Source organism: Ceratotherium simum, chromosome 19 (genome assembly GCF_057802395.1).
Source record: "Ceratotherium simum simum isolate JZ-2026a chromosome 19, ASM5780239v1, whole genome shotgun sequence".
NCBI classification, from domain to species: Eukaryota; Metazoa; Chordata; class Mammalia; order Perissodactyla; family Rhinocerotidae; genus Ceratotherium; species Ceratotherium simum.
The window spans coordinates 8,927,531-8,950,068 of record NC_141918.1 but is presented as its reverse complement, the minus strand read 5'-3'; the positions used below and the strand labels follow the sequence as shown (position 1 = coordinate 8,950,068).

The window sequence follows — 22,538 nt, the reverse complement described above, 5'->3', positions numbered from 1 at the left end:
CCTCCCCCGCCGTGATTGGCTGAGGGGCGTGGCGACGGGCCGGAAGCCACGCAGGGCCACGTCTGCGGGTTCCGAGAGCTCCAGTCTGGGTCCAGTCGCCGCCGGGGGCAGCTGCGCGTGGTGGAGGTAGCGCGGAGTCTCGGGCAGAGGTGAGCGGGCCCCGAGGCTTGGCGGCGAGAAGGGGACGTTCTGGCCTGCAGGGGTGCGACCGACAACGGGCTGGCGGGCAGGCTAGCGGACTGGCCCCCGGCCGCCCGCCGGGCACACCCTCCACCAGTGCGCCTCCGGAGCCGGCCGGTGGGGCCGGCCGGGCGGAGGGTCTCGTGCTGGGCGGTCCAGTCCCCGGCCTGGGCGCGGGCCTAGGGCTGAGTGACAGGAGACGTGTGGCGGTTAGCGGCTGGGAGGAGAGAGGAACAAGCGCGGTGTTGAAGAGTGGATGGAGGGAAGCGGGGGATACTCTTCATTATTTAGAGTGGAAACTGTTTGGACTTGGAAATATTTTTAATAAAATCCTTCTCATAGTCATTGAAAGTAGTTTTAGGACCTAAAACGCATTAAAAGGTGGAAGCATTTTATCTTATTTTCTTTTTTAAAAGACTTTCTGGATTTAACAGGACTGGTTTACGCCCTTATGAATAATCGTGATGTATTACCGACCGGTCAGTTTGTAATAAAATGTGTTCATGCTTGTGAAAGAGATTTGATCACTTTGGGCTGAACTAAACTAGCTTGCTGAATGCCAGCTTTTCCACCTGGATAAGAGCAAACATTTTTCATCATTTCCTTTAACTTTTGTTCATTGAAGCAATGAAGGACAGTAAAGAAAACAAGATAGTGAGGCTAGTAGCCGTGGGCCTGCTGCTCCTCTCTGGGCTACTTGGGAATGGGGCTGACCCAGGAAGCAGATAGTACATACAGCAGAGGTTGGAAGTTCCACTTAAAATTGGAGTCTCCCAGAGAAGGAAGTACTAGTGGGCTAAGGGCCCATGTTTGACTTTTAAAATTAAAAGTAAAAGGAAGGTGTTGCTAGTTTCAGAGCTCAATTTAGAAGGGTGTCCTGATCCTTCTGAAAAGAGAACAATCCCCTGAAGGTGTGTTAGGAAGCCGGGGCAGTCTTGGAGAGGAGGCTGTTGTCCTTTGCTTTTCCTTTGGGAATATGTCTCTGTAGCCTGGGAGGAATAGCAAAGAACTACACAGATTTCCCAGATCTTTTGGATTCGTAATCCATTCCATTGAGAATATGATTTTAGGCCTCAGTTTGTCACCAGCTACCCATGTAAATTTAGGTTATTTAACTGAGGCCCTGGCTGAAGTTTTCCTGTTTGTAAAATGAGGTGCTCTTTGATCTGTCGAGTTTCTGAATCTACGTGTGGAATCTTCATTTTAGTTGAGAGTGGGCCATTTTAACTTCGCTCTGGGTCCAGGAATAGCCCTGCAGCCAAAATGGGAGATGAGTTGGGGACAATCTGATTTCTGCCTTGAATTTGCCCCGGAGTGGACAAGTTGGGCAGGATCTTCTAGGTAATGCTAACCCCCAGGACTTATTCTACCGTTCTCTTCTCTCTCAAACATACAGCTCTTTGGGGAGGGTCAGAATAAGGCAGACCTATTAGTTTGGGGTGGCAGTTTTTGAAGCAAATGGTCCTTGAAAGATTTCTTCTTATGCCAGAAAAATATTCCTTAATTTTGTAGACATGGATTTAGATGCTGTTACAAAACACTCAGCATTACACCCCAAGCCCAATGGACTCATTCTCCAATATGGGACTGCTGGATTTCGGACGAAAGCAGAACATCTTGATCATGTCATGTTTCGCATGGGATTATTAGCTGTCCTGAGGTCAAAACAGACAAAATCTACGATAGGAGTCATGGTAACAGCATCACACAACCCTGAGGTAATGCCTTTAGTGCTCTGATAAAGCAGCCCTTGTTTACCAGACCAATCTTAGTATCTGAGCAGTTTGACCCAAAGTACGAATTCTAATTCTGGGAATGTGCCTTCTCGTGGTTATATGCCTTTGGATTTGAAACAACTTTTTCTTAATGAATGGTCATTTAGCTCCTGACTCTTTACAGAGTGTGGAGAGCATGAAAGGAGACTGTCAGTTTTTGGAGACTGGCCATATTAGAGAAATAACAGAATGTCCTTCCAAGTTGCTTGTATTGAGACAGTATCAGTAATAAGAAGTGTTACCTCTATTAATTTAGCAGAGATTAAGGAGGTTGGAGGCAAAGTGGGGGGAAGGGCAAATATTTGAAAAGACTTAGCACATCTTAAAAGTTTTCAGACAGGTTTTCTGTAGCTAGGGAATAGTTTCCTGTTCTGGATGAACAGCCAAACATGTGGCTGCAGGAATCCAAAAGTGAGCTTTGGGCAGAATATTGATGAGGCTTGATGGTTCTAGTGTTTATGACAATTAAGTTTTTTGTCAAAGTCTTCCTTTTGACACAGTTTAACTCTTCTGTACTGCCTGTAACCCTAATAACACGGTGTGAATAATACGCTTCTGTTTGGTTACTAGGGCATGAGAGTTTTGCCTTTGTAGCTAAATCAGTAGCAAGTTAATGCTATGTAGGTCAGTGAAGGATTGTACCTCCCTGTTCCCCTAGGCAGGAGGATGACGTTGCTTGTCCGACTTCTAACTGTGGATCACTGTGAATGCGTAAGTGTGGAAGTGTCCACATTGCCGTAATTCATTTACGACATTTATTGCTAGGCCCAGAACCACTTCTTAAAACAATTTTGAGCTGTTTCCTTCAGTTGACATTCACTCTGAACTACACTTTCTTTCTTTCCATAAACGTGAGCAGAACAAAGTTGGGACTCAGTTTTCGGCTTCCGTGCCACCCACTGGTTGACACACTGGCCGCGTGTTCTTAGAGTCCAGAGTCATGACGAGAAGGATCTCTAGGTGCCCTCCTGCTCCAGGTGTATCCTCGTCAGTTAATGGACCGTGAATGCACAGAGGACAGCCTTTTGAAAAAGCTGGGGTCGCGTAGTGGCGTTGGGTTTAAGAGTCAGATAGACTTGAAGTTTTAATATCAGTACTGACACTTATTAGCTGTATCAACATGAGCACAGTACTTGCTTTGAATCTCCGTTTTCTCAAAGTAAGACTGGAGTGATAACAGGATTAGCAGTTAGATTGATGTGTGTGTCTTGAGGATTTACTGAGGTAATGTGTACAAAACGCCTGCTGTCCGGTGCCTGGCGTTCCGCGGTGGTCACCAGTGAAGCTGCTCAGCCCTCACTGTCTTTTTTGGGAGGAAAAACAACTTGAGTTTACTTCCTCAGCTCACCCTCGTGAATATGCATAGATGGCTTATTGTTTGTTTTTCTTTTAAGGAAGACAATGGTGTAAAATTGGTTGATCCTTTGGGTGAGATGTTGGCACCATCCTGGGAGGAGCATGCTACCTGTTTGGCAAACGCTGAGGAACAAGATGTGCGGAGGGTGTTGACGGACATCAGCGAGAAGGCAGCCGTGAACCTGCAGCAAGACGCCTTCGTAGTGATCGGGAGAGACACCAGGTGACCATCCGAGTTCTGGGCAAAGCGGCTTTGGGAATTCAGTGTGGATGATGGCTTCAGTTTTAGTACCCATGACCAAGTGGAAGACCTACGTGGAACTGCCCTGAGGGCTGCGCCACCTCCCTGGCCTCTTTAGTCGTATGTGGGAGCTAAGTCACTGCTGCAGCTTGGGAACCCCAGGTTGCTTAATGTTTTGGAGCTTCCATTTGCTCCTCTATAAAACGTTGATGATAAGGCCCAACACGGGGTTTTTGTGAGGATTGCATGAGATAATGTATGCAAAATAACCTATTTCCTGGCATGAGAGAAGCACTTAAATGTTTCCCACTCCTTTAGTTCTGTAGGTTTGCTTTTTCCCCTATATAGTAATAACACATGATTTTAACCCATTATTTTTAGAGATTTACTTTATAATCTGTGTAATTGTTAGTTCATATATTTATCATTTTCCCATGCTGGAGTTCACTGAAAAACATTAACAATCTATATCATTTCTGCATATTTGTTGTATTTGGCAGCTTTTGCCTTCCTTTACAAACAGATATTTTTTGTAAAGATGTTAAAAAAAAGATATAAAAGAGTATTTTCAAACAGAAGCATTCTCTTTTGCATAAGGCCTGGTTTTAGCCAGAGATTCTTTCTAAAGGAAATTTCTCCTCCATCTTTTAATGACTTGGACTGGTGTTTTCGCTTAATATGTTACCAGAGGAACTTCCAGATACCCCGATTGTGGATTTATAAGCGGCAGAAGTAGCCAAGCGACCTATGTTCTGAAGCAAATTATTATCCCGCAGTGAAGCCATCCCACGTGTATTTGCCTCTTACTTATTAACTAGATTAAATGATATAGAACGTCTTTTTCTACAAGGCAGTTATATAAAGATTTGCTTTATTTTGAGTTATATAGAAAAATAATTTGTTATGACTTAAAATGAAAAATAAGTATTATATCCCTGGTGGTTTTATACCCAGTACTGGATTACGCACACTGTGCATTCAGTATTTATTGTTACTGTTCTTAGGCAATGTATATACAGTTATGACCAAACTTGAAAAGGTATTTGGGTATGGTGTAATTAGTGTATCCTTTATATTGTTTCCTAAATTCATTTAAAAGCCTAAATCTTTCCAAGAAATATATTGTGAAAGGCTACTGGAAAATTCTTATACTTTACTGTATTATTTTTCAGAGTTTTCAGACTTGACAGGTTTTAGTTCAAATACAATGTACTTATTATTCTGAAATTTGTAACACATAATTTCTGCCTTTGCTTTCACAACTGGCAACTCTTGGTTTCAGGATGGGATGTATTATTTTCTTCCTTTTCTTTCTAGACCCAGCAGTGAAAAACTTTCACAGTCTGTAATAGAGGGCGTGACTGTTTTAGGAGGTCAATTCCATGGTATGTAGTTATCCTGAGTTTCAAATTAAATTAATCTTTAAAAAATGTATTTAAAAATTACACAAGTAATACATATTTATTTTAGGAAAGTTTGAAAATATAGATAAAGTTTTTAAAAAAGGAACTTCTAGACATAAAATACTAGCTTTTTAAATTTAAACTTTTAAAAAATTTTTCTGGGCATGCATATTTTGTTTTACCTATAGGAGATTGTGTTTAGGAAATGCTGATCCTAAACAACTTGCTTTACTTTAGTAAGGCTGAATTTCCTGATATACAAACCCTTGAAGTTATTTGAAAATGTTCATTCTGGGCAGCGTTTGTCAATATCAGGTGTTCCCTGGTAGCTGATCACGTGTGGAATTAGCTGACAGTTACCTGGCAAATAGTGATGGGAAATTTCTTTGACTTACTTGTAATCATGATATTAAGTTCTGACAGGTGGTTTTTCCTATTTTATTAAATGAAGAAGAATAAATGCAACAAAACATAGGCTAGAATCCTCTTCTCACCTCGGTTATACCCTTTGTGAGTGCAGTGGCTCCACTGTGCTTGGAGGTGAATTTTCCTAGTGTCAGATCTTTCTCATTTTAAAATATCTTCTCTAGACCTTTTCAACCTCCTTTCCAGCTCCTGCGTGTTCCCTTCCTTCACGTTAATCTGGCCTCTTCCAAGAGCTCAGCCGGCTTATTCTGTTTGCTCCGCTAGGCGTTACCGAGCCTCCTGCAGGCGAGTCTCCATCCTTGCCCCTCCAGTGAAATGTCTGCCCCGACACTCATCTGAATTCTAATGGCCAAATCCTGTGGCTACTATAACATGAAGATTCTTAACCTGGGCCCCCTGGGGAGTGTTTGATTAAGCTGCAGGGACCCTGTGGACCTCTTGATACAGTGTGCAGCGTGTTACCCGACATGCACTTTTCTAGGGAGAGGATTCGTAGCTTTTGTCAGGTACTCAAAGGGATCCTTTCAGAATTTCTATTTTAGAGTTTTTATTTCAGTGGATGTCTTGGTAGCTCTCCACACTGTGACCTCCCCCTTTCTTTCTTTACACTTCTACTGCCTTGGCCACACTGTTCCTTACTGGTCTTCTCTGTGGGCTCCTCTTCTGTCTTAATACGGGCATTCCTCACCTCTCTCTCTCATTCTGCATGATTTCTGAATGATCATCTTTATTGCCGTGGCTCCAGCTACGCATATTCTTTTATTCCTTCGTTTATTAGTTCATGCAACATTTTTGACTACCTGCCATGTACAGCCCTCCAGTAGTCTGTTTCACTGCGTATCACATCCCGTAGTAAGAAACCCATTTAGTATTGTGACCTGGGTATGTGTGCTTGTGTGTATAACTGAAACAGAAGTTTCAAAAAACAATACCCATATTACACGACCTATGTTCATCTATTCGTTAAAAAAATGCAGAATTGCTGGTTGTGTCTCACGAAGTAGATTCCATGACCCACTGACAGGCAATCTGTAAAGCTCTGGTCTGAGTGATGTCTCTGCCCCTACCCCAGATTCACCCTGCCCGGAACTGTCTGCTTTCTACCATCCCTAGAATGGTTGACCTTTTTTAGCACTGCCATTCTATCTCTAGAACCATCACTTTTCTAGTGTTGTAGTCTAGAAAAATTTGAGAGTGACTTTTTTTTAACTTTTCCCTTATTGCTCTCTTCAGCTTAATATATTTCAGGAAATGAGAGGAGGTTAATATAGCTGCAGCAGAGGAGAATGGGGGAAGCTGGTGGAAGATAAGGTTAGGGAGGTAAGCAGGGGCCGAAGCATTCCAGCCTTATAGGTCATGGTAAGGATTTAGGTTTTATTCCAGATGCACTGGGACTCCATTGAAGAATTTCATGCGTGAAATATGATCATACTTTCATTTTAAGCCAGTCACTCTGGCTGTTGTGGAAAGAGAGACAGGAAGGTTGTAAGAAAGAAAAAGAGACCAGCTAGGAGACTGTGCAGTAGTTCATGCAAGAGTGATGATAGAGAGAGAAATGGAAAAACTTGTAATTAGTATTGAATTCAAAGGATTTTGTGATATGTGACAAGGATAGCGCTGTGAAGAGTGGCTTCTGGGTGGATCAGTGGAATAGATGGTGAGTAACTGTATGTAATGGTCATTAAGTAAACGTTTATTTGGTAATTTTGATATTGATCACAAAATCCTTTTTTTTGTAAGGAAGATCAGCCCTGAGCTGACATCCATGCTAGTCCTCTTTTTGCTGAGGAAGACTGGCCCTGGGCTAACATCCGTGCCCATCTTCCTCCACTTCATATGGGTCACCGCCACAGCATGGCTCGACAAGCAGTGCGTTGGTGCGCGCCCGGGATCCAAACCGGCAAACCCCGGGCCGCCGTAGCGGAGTGCGCGCACTTAACCGCTTGCGCCACCGGGCCGGCCCCTTGATTTATTTTTTAGTATGTCTTTTAGAATGTTGTTTTCCTCTCCTTATATACCTCTGTTAAGTTACTCTAAGGTTACCCACTTTTTTGAGCTCCTCCACCTCCTCCCGTCTAATCCTTATACCAGAGCCAAAGTTGCCTTCATAAAATGCCATTTCCGTTGTATAACTGCAGGCTCAAGAACTTAAATGACTTTTTTGCCTCTAGTCCAAACTCTTGTGCTTGACCCTGAAGACCTGGATGGATTTAGTCATCTGAATATTTATTGGGTACTGGTCCATCTCTGCTGTTTCTCCTGTTTCTTGCTCATGGTGACTTTCTCATGTGTTTAGCTATTTTTGACTGTAAGCTGTTGGTTTATCTTGGAAAGTTCTGTGTGGGACATTTTTGAGGTTTATGATGAAGGTACATTTCTCTGGCAAAGTTTAGTATTTGCTTCTGCTGGGTGCCTGGGGGTACTACCTGGCTGGTGGATGCAAGGTTCGTTTGGACTCCTGTGGTTATGTGAATTTGGGCTGGAAATCTGTGGGAGGCCTGTGCTTGTGGTGACGGCTCTTCAGGGCTGGATTTTCCCCCTCTGCCTTGCTCAGTGCCAAGTCAGCTTTCCTGGGGTGGGCACTTGGGGCTGATTCACTTCTGACTCACCCTTGCACCGGAAAAATAGCCCTTTGGGGCTTCAGTTTCATGAGGGCCTCGTCTTCTACTGGGTTTTCCTTCTTAGACCAGCATGGACTTGTTGCACTAAAAACCGTAGCTCCATTGCTAGTTTCAAGAAATGCCCTCAGAGCAAAACCAGCGTCCTTTAGCTTCAATCTTGGGTTTCCTCTCTTCATGTAGATTTTGGCCTAATTCCTCTGTAACTTGTTGGCACTGCAATTCTTTTTAAAAAGAGATTTTTCTCTTTTATCTGGTATTTTTGGTTGTTTTTGGGAGGTGGGTTCATCTGAATTACATAGTTTGCAATGTTACTGGAAATAGTTCTCAATTACTTTCCTATACTGCTGTATTTTTACATTGTTACCTGTCTATACCATCTGATTGCTTTTTGCTATCAATAGTAGTTCATATTTCTTTTAGAATTGAGTACGTGTCCAATGTGTGTTTTTTCCAACACCACCAGTTACTTCAGTTCTGACATTATCTACTTGGAGGTAGGGTCAGATCCCACAGGTTAAGGGTTCAGTCCTACAAGACTTGCCCCTCCACACCCCTTTCAGATGCCAATCACCTGGGCTTCTGACAACCTCCTTCTGGGTTCAATTACTTTGCTAGAATGGCTTACTGAACTCAGAGAAACATTTTACTTACTAGATTACTGGTTTATTATAAAGGATATAACTCAGGAACAGCCAGATGGAAGAGATGCATAGGGCAAGGTTTGTGGGAAGGGGCTAGGAGCTTCTGTGCCCTCTGGGCACGCCACTCTCCTCAATCTCCACATGTTCACCAACCTGGAACCCTGTCGTCCTGGGTTTTTATGGAGGCTTCATTACATAGGCACGATTGATGACATCATTGGCCATTGGTGTTTGAACTCAATCTCCGGCCCCACTCCTCTCTCCTCCCTGGAGTTGGACTGGGTAGGCAGGAAGGACTGAAAATTCCAACTCCCTAATAACCAGGTTGGTTCCCCTGGCAACCAGCCCCAACCTTAGGTTTCCTAGGGGCTTTTCTAAAGTCACCTCATTAACGTAACAAAAGATTGCTCTCAGGCTTGGAAATTTCCAAGGGTTTAGAAGCTAGCTGTGAATGGGGACAAAGACCAAATATATCATTTCCTATTATAAATCACAGTATCACAATGTGACATGCAGTTGTAATGATTCCGTTGGATATTTGTGCATATTTCTGGATAGTTTGAAAGATAGCGTTTTTGTGTCTTCTGAGATGTCTTTTTTAAAAGAGGATTTGTCACCCTGAAATTCATACTGTATGAATCCATTTAAGAAATGTGGTAAATTGCTTTTTGTATTTCTCTGACAGATTATGGCTTGTTAACAACGCCCCAGCTGCACTTCATGGTGTACTGTCGAAACACCAGTGGCCGGTATGGAGAGGCCACTGTAGAAGGTTACTACCAGAAACTCTCCAAGGCCTTTGTGGAACTTACCAAACAGGTGAAAGTCTCTTGAATGTGGTTAGAGTTTAAGCAAATGAGTACAATAACATCAGTTCAACAATTTATCATAATCAGATAGTTTGTCACACCTCCTTTTTCCAAAAATGCGGCATATCTCCTTTTCTTTGTAAGGCTCCACAAGGTCTGGCCCTTGTGTGGTGCTGTGTGTTGGCATTTACTTGGCAAAGCGTGTGGTGCCTTCTGAGGTCACTGTGGGGTGGTCTCGTGGTTATCATAAGTACTCAGAGGAGTTTGCTCTTAGACTTAATGGAGGTCTTGGCGTCGTTCTTGAGGCATCTACTATTGAGAAAGATTTTCATCCAGGTATATTAGCTTCTCATCCCTGGATGAGATTTGAGGAGTATAATTCATTTGATCAACAAATAGATTTTATGTTATTGTCAGGCACAGTTAACCAAAACAAAGCCCTTGCTCTCGTAGGACCTATATTCTGGGGCGAGGATGGGTAGGAGAGGAGACTGACAATTAGGAAGAAAAGCCAAATGTGCCCAGGGGTGTTATATGCTATGAAGAGAATGACTAATGTTATTACTGCTCATTCATCTGGATGCTCTTTCCCACATTTGAATGACTGTTGTGTAACAAAGACTGTAATATTATTTTTAAAGCACCCTGCTTAATTGAGGCTAAATTCTAATAAAGCTCCATTTCCATAAGTTATTCAGTCAGTGATACTGTTCCAGTGACGAGCTGTCCAAAAAAAGATGTTTTAAAATTTTGCTTTGGTGTTTAACAATTTTCATCTGAATGTGTACCCTTTAAAATAGATGAGTTAACTGAGATAAAGGAAGATGTTGACATATATTTTACTTTTATAACTAGAAACTCTTCCATATGTCTTTTCCTTTTAAGGCTTTCTGTAGTGGAAATGAATATGGATCACTTAAGGTTGACTGTGCAAATGGCATAGGGGCCCTGAAGCTGAGGGAAATGGAACACTACTTCTCCCAGGGACTGTCCGTTCAGCTGTTTAATGATGGGACCAAAGGGAAACTCAATCATTTATGTGGGGCCGACTTTGTGAAAAGTCATCAGAAACCTCCACAGGGTATGTACAAAATTTGCTTTGAGAGCTCTTTGAAACCAATCTCATTTACAAATAGAGGTGGCCAAGTGAGTTGAGTCATGCAGCTAGTACTGGCTCTGCCACTTTCAGACATCCGGACATCTTCCTCGTCAGTGCCATTCAAAACATGGTCTACTCTCTTTGCCTGTACATCACACGACTCCTCCCAGCGTAGAGGAAACCTGGTGGGGAAAGCACAGTCCGAAATGGGTATTCTAGAGCACTGCTTCTCAAACTTGAGCATGCATCAGAATCAGCTGGAGGAGTGGTTAGCACACAGATTCCTGGGCTTTACCCCAGAGTTTCTAATCTGTAGGTCTGGGGTAGGATTTGTATACGATAGGAATTTGCATTTCTGTCAAGTGCCCAAGCTTTGTTGATGGTGCTGGTCTGGGGATCACACTTTGAGAATCACTGTCTCAGGGACAGCAATAGTAAGTAGCTTTATTTTGCAGCTTACCTGAATTAGACACTGGAAAGGGAATACAACTCTGCTAAATTCTAATTGTCTGGAAAGTCAGTGTTTTCCACAGTGGGCAGATCAGGAGGAAGACCCTTGTTTCCACGGTCGTTGTGGTCAGAGGTGTTCTGTATGTAGCTGCATTATCGATCCTAAATGGTTAGCCCCTGCCCAAACCTGGCTTGCAGATGTTTTGTTTTGTCTGCTTTGTGTGTGTGTGTGTGTTTAATTGCATTAGTTGCCACCGTTTAGAAATTCTGTGATTTCACTTAAATATTGGAATCTCTTTACCAGAATCAGAAAATGTCCATTCTCATTTGGCATTAATTGGCTGCTGTGGAGTAGCTCCCGCCCCTTTCAGACAGGACATTAATTCTTCAGAACGCTGCAGACCTCATCCAGTTGCCTTTCTCATTCATGTCATTCTGTCTCATTGTAGTAAGCATTTAAATTTTCAGTTTAATCAACCAATTTGAGCTACTTTTCATTGAATTGCTTGTTTTGGCCTTTGCTGACAGTTCAGTTCTGTGTCCCTCATCTGTCCATTCACTAAAACTTGAGTCTCCTGCTCTAGGCGCTGGGGCTGCAGTAGGAACAAAACCAGAGGCCCTCACTTTCCTGCAGCCTGCGTGGGCCCTACAGGCAACCTGCTGTTCATATTCCACACAAAAGCCTTTCACGTCTTAGTTGCCTCATTTTGGGTTTGTCAGTCTGCTGCCGTTGTGGCTAAGGAAAAGCCACATTTTCTAATACATTTGATGTGACAATTGCTGAGGTTTTGAAACTTTATGTAAATTATACAAGCCATTTATCTCTCACAGGTTATAATTCTTTGCTCTTAATTACCAGTGTTTCTTGTTATCAGTGGTGTGAACAAGTAAACATTACCTTTGTCAATTAAATCAAAGCACATACCTCATCTATTGCTGATTATTTTTTTATATAAAAGGCACCATGGTACAAGGTAAATTGCACTCAGAAATACCCGTAGTTTTCACAAAACTGTGGGAACCTGTCTTGCCAAACTTATAAAATGGAATTTTATTTTAGTATTATATCATTTCATCATAGGTAGATTTTGAATGCTCCTTTTTCAGTTAGCTGTGAAAGAATTTATCCTGTAAAGACTACCAATAAACCTGTATACTATTTAAAGATTAAGACATTGGTTTTTACTTGGAAGGATAATTTTAAACACCTCTTGAAAAATCACAGTGGACCTGCTTATGTGTAACACACAAGGCCAGTTACGATCATAGTTTAGTGCAACATTTTTCCTGTGTAACTAGTGTAAAAGAGAAACCTAAAACTTTCATATTGAGTTTTATTCCCATTTCTTAGACTGAAATGCATTTTAAATTATTCTGTGTGCTAGGAATGGAAATGAAGTCCAATGAAAGATGCTGTTCCTTTGATGGAGATGCAGACAGAATTGTTTACTACTACCATGATGCAGAGGGCCACTTTCATCTCATAGATGGAGACAAGATAGCAACACTAATCAGCAGTTTCCTTAAAGAGCTCCTGGTGGAGGTATGGTGGGGAGATTGACTACCCTTTAAAATAAGACTTACTGGTGAAATAATTCTGTATCAGACAGTCATTTGAATGTCTCAAAGGCACAATTTATGGTAAGTTCCTTACATTTGTGGCCAGAAAATATGAAAAGAAGTGGTAATTCCAGTCATTTCCACATTGGGGCACTGGTTTTGAAACCTGAAGGTACTCTTTTCTTCCTGATACTGGCACAGGTTTATGATTTGAAGCTTTATGAAGTTTTAATTTCTTCATATCTGACACTTTAAAGAGAGTTGCACCATCACTCCCCAGAGCCTCAAGTTTCAACAGAAAGTCTCTTCCTCTGAGAGACTGAGTACTATGATTATGGTAAACTTAGTAACATGGGAGGGATTAGTTTTGTTTTGCTCTTTTGGAAATCTCAGGCTAGCTTTAAATATAGGATGTAATGGGAAGTAATTATTATAATCTGGAAAAGGTATACTTTAAGAACTAAATAAATTCTTGGGGCTGGCCCCGTGGCATAGTGGTTAAGTGTGCATGCTCTGCTGCGGCGGCCCAGGTTCGGATCCCGGGTGCGCACCGATGCACCGCTTGTCAGGCCATGCTGTGGTAGCATCCCATATAAAGTAGAGGAAGATAGGCACAGATGTTAGCCTAGGGCCAGTGTTCCTCAGCAAAAAGAGGAGGATTGGCGTGGATATTAGCTCAGGGCTGATCTTCCTTCCAAGAAAAAAGAATTAAATTCTTTTATTAAAAAAAACTGAAGAGGGGGGCCATCCTGGTGGTGTAGTGGTTAAGTTCACACGCTCTGCTTCGGTGGCCCAGGGTTCGCATGTTCAGATCCCAGGAGTGGACCTACGCACTGCTCGTCAAGCCATACTGTGGCAGGTGGCCCACATATAAAAAAAAATAGAGGAAGATGGGCACAGATGTTAGTTCAGGGCCAATCTTCTTCACCAAAAAAAAAAAAAAACCTAAAGAGGTAGAGATCAAGAAACCACAGGCTTCTTTGCAAAAAGATTCCTTGTAGAATTGCCTTATGTAATGCTCAAAAGTATTTTAGCTTTTTTTCTGGCATACAGGTAAATTTTCAGTGAGTCATTTATTGTATAAACTAAGGCACAGCTGAACTGGCTGCTGATTTTCTCATCCATAGGTTTGCTTTTGCAGTGTCTTTACTTTTGATGGCAAGGTAATTATCATTGTTTTTGTCTAGATTGGAGAAAGTTTGAATATTGGTGTTGTACAAACTGCATATGCAAATGGAAGTTCAACACAGTATCTTGAAGAAGTTATGAAGGTATGAACCATTTCCATTTTCTGGTAGCTTCTTAATTATATTCTAGTGTAAGATATTTCTGTGAGGAAAATAATGCCCTCATAAAAGTGAATAGGTTGTAGTGGGTGAAGCTGAGCTGTTGTCTAGGGTAAATAGAAATCAAAAATAAGATAAAAAAATTAAAAGAAAAAATTCCTCTTGATGCAAAAAGGGAGAGAAGTTCCCCCTTCCTTGTCTTAGAGCATTTCTTTTAGAAGACTTGTAAACTCTTTCTCTGCTCCTTTGTAATAAATGTAAGTCTTTTTAAAGGCCTAATAAGCCAGTGTTACTGCTCAGGAATGTTTTCCCTAAGGGCTTGGAGTTACCTCTTTCAATGTAAACATAAAGGAAGATAGCACCCCTGTCTCCCGGTCTCCTGGGAGTTTAACTTAGTTACAGCTTGGAGCCGGACACCTATCTACTTGTCATGGAGCTGGGAGAAGTTTCATTTCATTAGTCCTTGGGTAAGGGCAGTTAGCTCACACTGATGGCCACCACAGTTATCAGGGAAATTTAGGACAAACTGTGTGACAAATGGTACTGTGAAGTCTTTTTGAGAAGCAGGCCTATTCAATAGGTATAGGGACTACTGCCATGGGGTTTTGCAATGGGGGAGAGAGACTGGGCTCAACTCCTAATAAAACAAGGAGAAATGGGGATTTTGTAGCCAAGGAGCAAGGTGTAGGAGATGGGGCCGGTGGGTGAAAGATTACTAAGACTCATCAGGGGTCAGGGAGGATTCTGGCTAAACCGACCTTACAGATTTTTGCTGAAGGCAGGCCTGGTGGATCAGATACTTCCCGGGGGATGGTACAAGAGGATGAGGACTTTGATCAGATACTGAGAGTAGGGGATTCTGGTGAAAATGATTTAGCAAGATTCTTGGTAAAATTGGGCTCTTGGAGACACGCCCAAGGACAGGACCTATTCAGGCTCAGAGGAGCCTGAAGTTTGGTCAAGAAGAGAATCTTGTCACTAGTTTTCAGCTATATGAAGGGTGAGATTGCTGTCTGTCTCTTAGCAGATTGCCTGTGATGTGCACCACAGTCTGGCTTAGTGCTTATTCAGTAATAAAACTGTTTTCTTTTCTTCTGTGGAGAAATTTTCTGGATTCGTAGGAGATTTTGTTTTTAATTATTTTCCTAACATCTACCAGATGACCATCTCTGAGCTACTTGCTCTGAGGTAAAGGGGTCATGGCCCAAATTGGGGCTGTCTGTCTTCACTCTTTTTCTCACTAGCTAGTGTAATATTTTCCAACTTCTGTGTATCCCTTTTCAAATAGCTGCATTTTACTAGTTTTTGCTGCCTTTCCACTGTTTTTAAAGCAGGAATGGCAAAGTCAGATTCCTGGAGGTTCTGGATGGGTGAAGTGAGTGAGGTGGATAAGGACTAGGAAGAGTGCCCGGACCACACAGGCCAGCTGCTGTCACCTTTAGTCAGATTCTTCAAGAGAAGCTGAAAACCTGAATTTTCATCTGGATTTCCTACTTTTTAAGTCTTGGCAACTGAATTCAAAATTTAAAAGAAATAGTGGGTAGGCAAAATAAAACCCGAGGCTGCTAGTTTGTGGCCTGACTTAAATATATGGTCACAGTAACCTCACTCAAGGGACTTTGTCTGTGCCCAGCTGATTGTCTTTCACGGGGATTCTCAGTACTTAGGTTATTGTTTTAGTATTTTCTGTCTTAAAAATTTCTTATAGGTAAGATACCCTGTTTAAGAAACTGAATACATCAGAAAGTTACTTCTCAACCCCTTCTCTTACAGATTACATATTTGTAGCCCTAGCCGTTCCTGAGGTCTCCTTCATCCCATCAGATGCCGATCTTATCTGATCCTGACCTCTATTCTGCACTTCTGCTACCATCAGTCTTTCCTTAACCAACCTCGCTCAGATCCATCTGCGACTTCCGCTACCCACTGTTGCTAGTCTAGCCACTATTTCTTACTGGGATTAGTCCTAGAAACCTCCTGACTGATCCTCTGTCTTTTAACCTTCTAAGCCAGGGGTTAGCAAACAGTGGCCTGTGGGCCAAATCAGCCTGCTACCTGTTTATAAACAAAGTTTTATTGGAATACAGCCATGCTCATTTGTTTTCTGGCTGCTTTTGCACTAGTGGCAGATTGAGCAATTGTGACAGACCATATGGCCTGCAAAGCCTAAAATATTTATGATCTGGCTCTTTATAGTAAAAGCGTACAGACCCCTTGTCTAAGCCATTCTCCACACTGTAGCTAAACTGAACTTTCTAAAACTATTAGATCATGTCACTCCCCTATTTGTAATCTTTATCTTACAAAGGGGGACCCTCATCTCTCTCACCTTGCTTTTCACTTGGCTGTGGGCTTCTCTAGTGCCTTCGCTCCCCCATAGTAACACTTACCACTTGTATTTGAATTGCTTGATTGTCTTCTTCACTAGACTAAGCTCCAGGAGCTTTTGTTCCCTATTTTATCCCTGGGAGAATAAGAACACATTTGCTGATTCAATAACTGCTGTTGTGTTTCTTTAAATGTGTGTTATAGGTACCTGTCTATTGTACTAAAACTGGTGTGAAACATTTGCACCATAAGGCTCAAGAGTTTGACATTGGGGTTTATTTTGAAGCAAATGGGCATGGCACAGTAAGTTCTCTTAAACAATTATAACTGGCTTTAGCTGGCACTTTTTTTTATGATGAGAATTCTATATCTGCATAGTAATAGGTAATATTCTACTTTGAAATGATTGGGATGGTGGTAGAATAAGATTATTTGGTTAACTTAATATATTCTTATGTGTTGTTAAATGGTGGCTCTCTTAGATTGTAATGATCTTTGAATATGAAGTGATAATACTAATTTGTTCTTATAATACAGTTGCTTAAAAAATATGCAGTTCTTAATTTTCTTATAAGCGGATTGTCTACACATCATTTAAAATATTTTCCTTCAAACGGCCATAGGTGGTAAAAGGAAAGTTCAGTAGCTGTGGTGAATTGAAGTGTTGGAAAACTTGAGAATTAAATTATAAACAACTGGAAATGAGTTTCAAGTAACTAGCAATAAGCATATAAAATTTTTTATGGCTGTCTTTGCAGATAGAATGTTAAAAATTTTTTTGAGATATAATTCACATACTATAAGATTCACCATTTTAAAGTATATTAAGTGGTTTTTAGTATATTCATAAGGTTCAGGATTTTTAAAAAATGTTTTTATCTCACCTCATTTCATAAATGGATTTAAGGTGGCCAACATAAAATGTTATCTAGGTCAAATCATTTCCCTTATTAATTCAAAATTGGCTTCTGGAGGCCATGAATATAAGAAGAAAAATAAAAATTTCTTAGGAGATGCAATTAAAATATAACTTCAGTGATCTAATTAATGCAGGAGTTGCTAAATGATTTTAAAGGGCATATAGGAAGTATTTTAGGCCTCATAGGCCGTATGGTCTCTGTTGCAACTGCTCAGCTCTGCTCGGGCAGGGTAAATGAATGGGGATGGCTGTGTTCCTGTAAAACAAGTGACCAGCCTGCACCACTGTAGTTTACCAACAAACATGTCTTCCATCACGTGGCTGAGCACAGTGTGCTGCTACTCCTCAGTACTGGGCCTCTCAAGGCCCTAAAATCATGGGCAAGGCATTTCAAAATTACAGGAGTCTTGAGGAACCTTATGTATATTATAGTAAATACCAATGGCACTGTTTGCCATAATGTGATAAATATGGTGAACCCTCTTCCTACTTCTGCCTAGCTTATAGCCATAAAAATTTTAGGACAAGAAAACTGTACTAGTTGCAATGAATTATGTTCTGCAAAGTCAAATGGATACAGATATGCTGAAGGAATGTGGTTGCACAGACCTGATGTAGCTGGCTGAGCAGACGACACATAATGAGCTCATCACGTACATTTATCTTTGCCAGGGTGGTATTTTGTAATCAGCTCTTTAAATTTTCATAACCAGTTTTATAATCCATAAAGAAACTTTTTCCCCCCTAGTAATATCTTTTGGGTTCTGATTTGATCTTATATTAATTTCATACATTCTGAGTCAGCCATTATGTTTCCCTCAGTTTCTCCAGATTCATTGAGAATTTCAAAAGTGGTTTAGCTAGGATGATAGTCCTTTATGACTGGGGCCTGGACAGTGTTTTGGGATTTTGTATGCTGTCATTGCAGGTACTGTTTAGTAAAGCTGCTGAAACGAAGATAAAACAACTAGCAAAAGAATTAGAAGATAAGAAAAGGAAAGCTGCTCAGATACTTGAAAACATTATTGATTTGTTTAACCAGGTCAGAACTGATGGGGAGGCGGGCTCTTGGTTACTTTTACTGTATTCAGAAGGTGGACAGAGAATAGTGTGCTGTATAAAAAATTAACGTGGAGAAGTCCTGGCGGCTTCTTTGCAACAGTGGTCTATACAGTTGAGACTTAACTGAAATGCAGTGACAAAACATTTATGTGCTTCCCTCCCCCTGCATTTTATGATGACACATTTCAAGTATACAGAGTAGTTTTCCACCTAGAGTCAACAGAGTCAGTCACTGAGTGTATACATGTGGGTCAGTTGGAGTGTGGAAGATGGCAGTGCAAGAGCAAGCAACGTATGGGGCAGGGCAAAGTGGTGGAAGTAATATTTGAGCATCTTGCACATACTGGGCACTTTTCTTACCTCATCGTGTAATCCTTGCAGTAACACAGGGAGAGGGGTTCTTATAATTCCCATTTTATAAGTGGAGAAACCAAGGTCTTAGAGCGACTAAGTGGTAGAGTATGGATCCAACTTCAGGTGTGTCTTAGACCAAAGCTCCCATTTCTCCACTTGACCACATGTGATGGCATACCTCATGGTCTATCTTCCATCATCATGCTGTATCTCAAAAGGGATCTAGTTATAAAGAAAAATTTGAGTCATAGAATGTTAATGCTGAAACCTTGAGTTATTCAGTCTAATCTCATTTTATAAATGAGGAAGATGAAAGGCATGTTTCTCAAGAGCTAGTTTTAATATTTTTTGTATACCTTTCATTGTCTTTCATAGACATCTTTATCTTTCCCTCACTATTCATATTTATCCACACACTCCAGTTAATAATGTTGCTTGTGGGGAGGAGGAAGCACAGGATACTGTGATTGGTTTTCTAAGAGAGAGCATTCACATCCAAGCTTTGCTTGTACTACAGTGGTTTCTTCCATTGTGTGTCCCTATCTTGCAGGCAGCTGGTGATGCTATTTCTGACATGCTGGTGATTGAGGCAATCTTGGCTCTGAAGGGCTTGACTGTACAACAGTGGGATGCTCTCTATACGGATCTTCCAAACAGGCAGCTCAAAGTTAAGGTGTGAGCGAGATTTTCAAATTACTTCTTTTCTGAGAAATAACTAACTAAAACCTATTATCTCAAATCTCTATATAAAAATATTTCCCAAGGGTGTCATATTTCATTCTGTACATACATACTGCATAGAAAATAATGCCTTACATCATCTAATTGTATTTTCTCACATCTTTAAAAAGTACAGAATAGCTCTTAACCATTCTGTTGTCTGAGAAGTATTTGGTTTCCAACTTTATTATAAATAATGATATGTATCACTTTTTAAAAAAGATTTTATTATGGAAAATTTAAAACAGATATAAGTGTAGAGGGAACAAAATAATGAACCCCTTTGTACATGGCTTCAACAGATTTCAACTATTGCCCTACACATTCTCCACATCCCCCATATTATTTTGAAGCAAATCCCAGATATCCTATCATTTTAAGTGAAAATATTTCCTTTGCATTATTCTTGGTTCACAGAGTACTTCCTGAGGCTAGATGCTGAGAAGTAGAATCTGTGGGCTCAAAGGGAGAGAATTTTTTAAAGGCAATTCAGATAAATGCTAATTGATTTCTATACAGATTTATACCAGTTTACACATTCACCAACAGAATTTGTGAAGACAGAGATACTAAAGCCAGTGTTCACAGAAATGGCTGCTGATTGTTCAGATTAGTTTTTGGCATATTTAGGAGAGTCTTATCACAACCCTCTTACATAAATAGGTTGCCACTTAGCCCCTCTTCTTAAATACCTAAGGTTATTTGATCAATGGCTAAGTCCTACAGTATTTACTGGCCATTATTTTAGTGGTAACTGTAAGAGAGAAAATGTTACCTCTTTATAGACTGAAGAAACAGAAGCTGTACAAATGAAATTAATAACCTTTTGACAGAAATAAAAATAAAATTGTAATGCAGTTTCATTTTATGCTGAATCCGGTACCTTGCTATCTTACTATGGCACAGTTATGTACCACATAACAACGTTTCAGTCACTGATGGACCACTTATATGATGGTGGTCCCAGGAGATTAGTACCATATAGCCTAGGTGTGTAGTAGGCTATACTATCTAGGTTTGTGTAAGCACACTCTATGATGTTCGCACAATGATGAAACTGCCTAACAATGCATTTCTCAGAATGTATCCCTGTCATTAAGTGATGTATGACTGTACTTTGTGGTACAATAAGCTGAAATGTAGCTGTTAATATTCAGTGAAATGGCTGTAATCTTTTGGTGGGAATTATGTTGAACAGGTTAAGCTTCTGAATGGGAGTGTAATATAGTAACGGATATGAAATGCTTGTGCATAGGTTGCAGACAGGCAAGTTATTAGCACCACTGATGCTGAAAGACAAGCAGTTACACCCTCAGGACTACAGGAGGCAATCAATGACCTGGTGAAGAAGTACAAGCTTTCCCGTGCTTTTGTTCGGCCCTCTGGTACAGAAGATGTCGTCCGAGTGTATGCAGAAGCAGACTCGCAAGTAAGCTGGGATAGTTCTAGTGAAAAACAGGTAGTGAGAGTCTGATAATATAGGTAGTGGGAGGGGTAGTAGGAGAGAAAGGAAAACTATTTTAATCGTGTTGAAATCTCACTGTGATAATTAAGGATTTAATGTCTTTGAGATTTGTTTATGGAGACTTACAGGTTCTTATTAAGACTATGAAATTTTCATCAGTAGTAGGTATATAGTTGAACAAAATTAGACCCATTTAGTTTGTTTCCCCAAATGTTTTTCCATTGATTTATTCCAGACTTCTTGAAAATGGTATGAATAACTAATAGATACTCAGTTTGATACATGTTAAGCTTATGCAGCCTGAAGAGAATTATCCTTTGTTTCTCCTTTAAAAACATAATCCTGTTGCTTTATGAAAACAACCAGCTTTGCAGTCCATTTCTAAATCAGCTGGTACCATCATCCATGCTGCTTGAAATACGTCTTTGAATCTAGACTCTTGATTTTTTTCAAAGTATTTCCTTTAAGTGACAGCCTTGCTCTGTGCCTCTGCTGTTTTCTTGATAGGTCAACACTTTGTGGTCTGGATTTTTATAATTTGCCCTCTTCACACACTCTTCTCTGTCACCTTATACCCTTGATAAAAATGTTTGCACAGCTGAGGCAAAGTAGAGTGGGTTGAATAGGGACTCAGAAGGAGCCATTTACAATTAATTTATATAGTAGCTGGCAGCTTTTTTGCAGAAGCTTAGGCCATCTGAGACTATAGTGAATAATAAAATATCCCTGGTGGATGTGAAGAAGACAACTGGGGCTGTTAAGAGTTACTTACTCTTAGGCTAATGTGGTCTTCTTGCCTTTAAGGATAGGTTTTATTGAATTTATTGAGAGTTTTGGAATGATAACTAATTTTATAATCTGATTTTATTAACTAAGAACTTACCTGATTTGGAAGAATGTGAGTTGTTTTCCATTTATTTAAGGTTCTTGGAATTTGTTACTGAAAGATGAAAAAGAGGAAAGTTTTCATTTGAATATGTTAGTGAAACAAAATCAGAAAGCTTCTTCCCCTTCCCTCAGAGTTGCAAGTAACCTGGTAGATGCTGTGTCTTTCGCATCTAACCTTTTCTGTAATTTGCAGGAAAGTGCGGATAGCCTTGCACATGAAGTGAGCTTGGCAGTGTTTCAGCTGGCTGGAGGAGTTGGAGAGAGACCCCAATCAGGTTTCTGAAGACTATTATATTCTTGAAAAACTGGATTTTTACAAAATAATAGTACTGCCATTATATTGACAAGTTCAAACATTTATAATCATGTTTACAGTGCATCTTACAGGAATGTTTCTAGATCTGATTGTTTTTCTCAAACACTACTAGAATAGTTCTTTAGAAATAGGTAAGCGTTATACTTGTTAAATTCAGTTTTTTAAAAATGAATCTTACCTCTAATTTCAATCTCACTAATGTAAAATATTGGGGCTTAAGTGTATGATTCAATCATTAACTTTATAATATATGCAGGGGAAAATTCATGAGGGCTGCTGGAAAATTAAATCTTATTTATTACCAACTCCTTTGTCTTTTCTATCCCTGTTACCTAACCAAGATGTCATTTTGCAGTCTTCACCACTGTTGATACAAATGGGGAGAGGGGAAAAGACTTTATACAACTAATTTTTCCACAGCATAGTCTTCAGAACGATTCTTAAATGACTTACCTCATGGAATAACATCACTAGGAAATCAGAGGTGTGAACACGGAGGCTGTATGTATGTCTCTACTCTGTCGTGAGGTTGAGATGCTCATCCTACACTTAGAGGATGCGCGGCCCAGGCTCAAAGACTTGTTACTCCTCTTAGTGAAGGTGTGTGGGAGAAAACTAATTGTAATATATTACCAAGCC

At 40.6% G+C, this 22,538-nt stretch overlaps 1 protein-coding gene across 3 annotated transcripts; it reads left to right on the top strand.

Moving 5' to 3' along the window:
• Window positions 1–33: 33 nt before the first annotated feature.
• On the top strand, window positions 34–22,204 carry PGM3 (phosphoglucomutase 3). 3 transcript variants are annotated; one of them, XM_004422069.2, is made up of 13 exons: window positions 34–149; window positions 1,693–1,898; window positions 3,350–3,534; window positions 4,870–4,937; window positions 9,329–9,462; window positions 10,338–10,533; window positions 12,387–12,544; window positions 13,749–13,832; window positions 16,380–16,478; window positions 18,023–18,136; window positions 19,061–19,183; window positions 20,486–20,659; window positions 21,777–22,204. In XM_004422069.2, exons 2-13 carry the CDS (start codon window positions 1,695–1,697, stop codon window positions 21,864–21,866), a joined length of 1,629 nt encoding a protein of 542 aa, XP_004422126.1. In that variant the 5' UTR covers window positions 34–149; window positions 1,693–1,694; the 3' UTR covers window positions 21,867–22,204. The 3 variants fall into 3 exon arrangements, with proteins under 3 accessions (XP_004422126.1, XP_087299954.1, XP_087299955.1); XM_087443828.1 differs by lacking the exon at window positions 16,380–16,478; XM_087443829.1 differs by lacking the exon at window positions 1,693–1,898 and having other exon boundaries at window positions 127–149.
• The last annotated feature ends 334 nt before the right edge of the window (window positions 22,205–22,538 follow it).

Bases quoted from the DNA above. Each gene is read 5' to 3' on its own strand.
- PGM3 (XM_004422069.2), top strand. From the start codon at position 1,695: ATGGATTTAGATGCTGTTACAAAACACTCAGCATTACACCCCAAGCCC. The intron at 3,535-4,869 runs GTGACCATCCGA...TTTTCTTTCTAG, and splicing joins GTGATCGGGAGAGACACCAG to ACCCAGCAGTGAAAAACTTT. The intron at 12,545-13,748 runs GTATGGTGGGGA...GTTTTTGTCTAG, and splicing joins TTAAAGAGCTCCTGGTGGAG to ATTGGAGAAAGTTTGAATAT.